Raw genomic sequence first — 5,546 nt, forward strand, 5'->3', positions numbered from 1 at the left:
CAATCTTGATATTCTTCCCGTCAGCAGCCGCAGTCTTTGTTCTTTTTTCTGAGCGCTGTCATGTCAGGACAGAACTGATATAGTGTGTGAATTAAAAAAAAAATAAAGGGGTGGGGGAGCAGAAATGAACGAGGCGAGAGATGTTGGTCGTTGAATAGTTGAGTCGTCTCAAGAAGCACAATAATCCGCCTAATTGAGCCACAAGGGAAGGACGAGCCTTTCAACCACGAGCGCACAAACTTCACAGCGCAGCGGAAATGAGTGGAAATCAAGAGCGCGGATACAAATCTGATTACCGCCGCGGACAAATTGCATCAAATCCCTGAAATATCATAGGAGGCAAATTTCGTGGAAATCAAAGCCGAACCCTGCGCGCCCTTTACGCCCTGCGGCTTCTCCGGCCGCGCTGTGCCACGCGGACGCATGGGCACGTCTAGGCAAATTGACGAGGTGAGGCAACATGGAAAAGTTTTTCTTTATTTATTTGATGTGGTTTTAGGTAAATTATTTTTGGAGGGTGGGGGGGGGGGGGAATCAATAAATACGAATGAAAAACATTTTGAAAAACCCAGCGAATAAAATAAAGATGTGCTTCAAAAGGAGAAATAATAATAATTAAATTAAATTTGTGAATTAAAATAAAACAAAAACAAAATACTACAACTAAAAATATTAAAATGATAAAATAAAACATGATGGAAATGAATAAAGGTAAAAAAATAATAATAATAATAATAATTCCACCATAGCCTGCAGCAGTGGACTTCTTTGCAGCCGTTGCTTCATTAAACTGTCAGTGGAGGTGACATGTCTGTTATGGCTGACATGATTGGAAACAGAGAGGCCCTTGATGACATTTATCTGGAGGCGACCCTGTCATCGCTCCCCACCTTTCCTCCCTGACATCAACAGATGCTTTCGCGATATTCTGCTTATGAGAATCTTCAAATGTAGCCGCTGATTTTTATGTAATAACTTAATGAAAGTGAACTCGTATATAGTCTGTCGCCGCACGGACAAATTGCACGTTTGAGCCACCGAAGATCGGCTTTATTATTATTATTATTGTTATTATTATTATTGGTGACTCACCAACTGCTCCGCTTATCAGCTGAAAGTTTCAAACATTTTAATGCATAAATATCGGTTGTTTAAAAAAAAATACGCACATTTCCAAACCAACTGTAAAAATGAAAACAGTTTTGTTTAAGCTCACATTTTCGAAATATTTTAACTATCCTATAATACCTTTTGTTATTTTTCATCATGGAAAAAAATCACGTTATTATGGTTTCTAAAAATATTACTCCTCAAATTATTCCTAAATTGCATGACCCATTTCTTTTATTTATTAATTAATAATGATTTCATGATAAAAACTGAATATGGGGAAATGTGCAGCTCAACAATTTTATTTTATTTTATTGCAAAAGACTATTGAAAGAGACAAACCTTTCAGTGGAACCACTTTCATTTAATGCAGGAAACAAAAATCCGTTGTGAAGGCAGAACACCTCCTCCTTCTCCTCCTCCTCTTACCTTTATATTCACTGTCCGATGAGGAGTTGCTGTGGATTTTCTCCATAAAGTCGTCCGCTATCTTGGAGGCCAGCCTGCCCGCCTCCTGGGTCGGCTGTCCATTGCTGCTGTAGGGCGCGCACGCGGCCAGAGGCTTACAGTCCGCAAGAATGTCTCTGATCAAGAACGATGAGGTCACCGTCCTCTGCTGCGCCCCCGTAGATATCTGTCCGTGCTGGAGGTGCTGCGGAAGCCCCAAGCCGTGACCTTGCCTCTGGGCCACGTCGTCCACGCACTCCCTCCTCGGCGACGGAGGAGAGGAGCAGCGGCTCTCCACGTCTGATCTCGGGCTGAACTCCAGAGGCGAGCGGCACTCCCCCACCAGGCTGTCCCCTTTGGAAACCGGACTTCCAGGCCTGTGGGACAGCAGCGAGTCGATGCCAAAACTGGACCCGTTGGCTGATGCCTCCATTGTCTCGATCGGGGCCTCCTCAAACTACCATTTGGTATTTAGGACAAGTTTTGTTACAAGGAGGGAAGGGGGGGTGTTTGTGTCTCGGTTGATCCAGCAGAAGTGATCGAACCCCCTCCCCTCCCCTCAGCAAGCCAAAAAAAAAAAAAAAAAAAAATCTTTTGAATGCGCTACAAATACATATGATTCATCCGTGTTTAATCGATGCCAAATTAATAGTGGAAATATCTCCGGGCTAAATTACGTTATCGTCCGTTTTTTTTTTTTTTTTTTTTTTTTTTTTTTTTTTTTTTTTTTTGGTCAAGTCCTCTTCGATCGGCGCCGCTGTTGAGTTATACTTTTGCCTCCTCCAAGATCACCTTCTTCTGTTAAAACAGCCACCGGAAAAAAAAAAAGGGAATAAATATCGGAGTTAGGAAAGGTGCAGAAAATACCTGTTTCTAGAACATCTTGAACAGCTTCAGCGCACCGGCGTCTACGCGAGATCGCGTTTCAGCACCACGGACAGCGACGGGCGCTTCAGCGCTGCAGATCATCGCGTCGCCACGACGGAGCGCATCGTCTCACAGAGAAAAGAAGTCAAAACAAAAAGAGGAGCCCGAGAACTGCAGCCCGAAAAGAAAAGCAGCCAAAGAGGCGGGATGCGGAAGACGGGACGAAACAATGCGCAAGAGAGAGGGTTTAAAAGCAATCCGCGCGCGCGCACACACACACACACACACACACACACACACGGGGAGAGGTAAACTGGGTTAAATAGTCATAACTGGCAAGTAAAGCTGTGATGAGGGTGGGAGGGAATCCCAAAAAATTGAACTTGAGGAAAAGTCAGGAGCTAGGCTTTAAGAGCGCCTCGTCCACGTGAGTCCCCTGTGACAAGCCTTCATTGGCTAAGGGGAGCTGGAAGTGGACCTCCCTCCACGCCCACTCACCCCCCCCCCTCCGCCCCCACACACACCCTCACTCTCCTCCACTGCCTCATCCTCACGTTGATAAAAGAGACACACTGAATTCATCAGGAGACTCAGATCCAACTGTTTACAGGCAATTTTCACACTGTTTGCTTTCATTACATCATTGATGAGGCTGATAATGGGGTTATTATGCGGAGCGGCTCGTGCTGCTCCCCTCACATCACATCCGTTGATTGCATTGGTTACTTCCACAGCCATAAATATTTTTAAAGATTTTCCCCCCTCAAACTTGGACTTATTTTATTTTTTTTAATTTGTGCAATTTCAGACTTAACAGTTTTCATATGAGATGTTTTCATGTCGTGAAATAAATCCAGAAAGAATAAGGAAATTATTATTATTATTATTATATAACGAAAATTGTGTTTTTTGTGTTTATTTACTATTTTATTTCAAGGCCTGCCTTTTTCAAATCCCTACATCAGACTCCGACTTGTTAAAAATACGTATATTTATAAATTTAGTTGTTCCTTTGTGTGTTGTGCGCATAGCTTTCAACTTTCAAAATCCTTCCCAAAAGAGCTTTTACAGAAATATCAAAGTCACCAGCAGGTGGGAGCCATTTAATGTTGTCTTCTTAGACTAAATTCAAATAAAATAAAATAAATGGGAAAAATAAATCAAATGAAACTATTGTAAAAGTGAACCCAAATCAAAGTAAAATAGTGAAAACTGAAAATCACACACGACTGGGTACCAATTTCAATTGTTTTTTTTTTTTTTTTTTTTTTAACAATAATTTTTTTTTTTTAAATGATTAATTTGTTTTACTTTATTTTTCGCAGGATGGTGTCTTAAATTGCCGAAGTTTAGTAAATAAAGTTGGTAACTGTACACAATATTTAGATGAGGTGTGTGTGAGTGTGTGTGTGTGTGTGGGGGGGGGGTTATAGTCTGACCAGCGTGATGCACAAACTTCCACACTTGAAATGCCTTTTGTGCGCACCTCTCCACCATAACATGCGTGAAATACCATTGTGCGCTTTACAGTCATCGTGCACAGCAGTTTGCTCTGCGCCACGGCGAGGGCAGCACCTAATAATCTAGCACCCCGTTCTCACCCCCCGCCATCGTCATCATCATCATCAACATCATCATCATCATCATGTGCACCCTCGCTCCTCCTCCTCCTCCTCCGCCTCCTCCACCCCATGTGACCACCAGATTGGAGGCGCGCGTCGGTCTCAGACACCGGCAGGTTAGTGAATCCGCTCCCCACTCCCATGGGGTCCCATCACGGCTGCAAGCTGTCACATGTGAGGCGGGGACAACACAGATATAAGGCTGCACTCACCCACCCTGACTTAGCTGTTTCTTTCTCCTCTGCTGGTGCATGAAAAGGAGCAGTGGTTTGATGCTTTTCTCTGAGAGGGTTTTGTCTCTCCCTTTAGCGCGTATTGCAGGATCCAGTAAATTAATCATAAGGTGGTCGAACAATGGATTCCTCACGGTGATCATCAGATGGCTGGCAAAGCACGTGGAAGCTTTAATTATTCTCAACATTAAAAGAAATACTGCAGTTTGAAAGCGCAAACCAACAATACTTTGGATTTTTTTATGGGGCGAAGGAATGCATAATTGAAATAAAAATAAATTAATAGTTATAAATAAATAAATAATAACTTTCTCCCCAAAAAAACTGGGCACACTGAGATTAAATTTTACATAATCAGACCTATTTGGAGCCAAAGTAATAACTGAAAAAACTCAATTATTGGAGTGCATGGCTCTGCCAACACCAAGTGGATGATAGAGGGTTCCACTGAAATGACCCAGTCTCAAAATTTAACTTCATAAAGAAATAAAAGCTAACTTAGTAAACTGATGTGTGGATTTATGAGATTTGATAGACACGGTAATGTTAAAGACTTACAAAAATCCCAGATTCAGAATTCTGAATCATACTTAAAAATAATAATAATCATTTCCACTCTCAAAACGTAAGCAACAAATAAATAAATAAATAAATACAAAAATATTACCTGGTTCTACATCATTAGACAGGCTTGATAATGTTAAAATAGATATAAATCCTGGATCTAGTCACTTTCTAAAGTCTACTCATTTGTTCTCTTTCTCAAAACTTAATTATACTAATAAGTAAATAAGCAAAGAAGTTAAAAATACTTAAATTGACATTATGTTTTTTTAAAAGCATGATTACAGGCCAGTAATATTAAAAGAAACTGAAAAAAAACATCCTTGATCTAGACCTGAATCTGGATACTCCAAAGTCTAATCATTTATCAATCTTATGACCTATCTCTACAAACACATACAAATTAATTAAAAAACCAAAACAAGTAAATAAATAAATAAAGCTGTCCTTAGTGAGTTATCATGTCCACATACAAACACAAACAAAGGCGTAAACATAACCTGCTTTGTGGAGCTAAGAACTGTCAATCATTCCTCATTTTGAAGAATTTCAAAAATACCTTATCACACAATGTCTCCATTAATTATTATTTCTGCTGTGAATGTCATGTTTTTGCCGCCTTTTGCCTGTTTGTTTGTTTGTTTGTTTGTTTATGAAGATTACTAAAAATAATGAAGGATTTAGAAAAGAAAAATCTTTGTGG

At 40.5% G+C, this 5,546-nt stretch overlaps 1 protein-coding gene across 1 annotated transcript in view; it reads right to left on the reverse strand.

Annotated features, from left to right (window-relative positions):
* barhl1b (BarH-like homeobox 1b) overlaps positions 1 to 2,252 on the reverse strand; it is a 6,687-nt gene extending 4,435 nt beyond the window's left edge. The window contains exon 1 of the mRNA XM_034192711.1: positions 1,540 to 2,252. Coding sequence (XP_034048602.1) covers positions 1,540 to 1,990 — 451 coding nt within the window. The 5' untranslated portion in view covers positions 1,991 to 2,252. The remainder of the gene's footprint in view (positions 1 to 1,539) is intronic.
* Between the last annotated feature and the right edge of the window lie 3,294 nt (positions 2,253 to 5,546).

This window comes from Thalassophryne amazonica, chromosome 17, assembly GCF_902500255.1.
Source record: "Thalassophryne amazonica chromosome 17, fThaAma1.1, whole genome shotgun sequence".
Classification (NCBI taxonomy): domain Eukaryota; kingdom Metazoa; phylum Chordata; class Actinopteri; order Batrachoidiformes; family Batrachoididae; genus Thalassophryne; species Thalassophryne amazonica.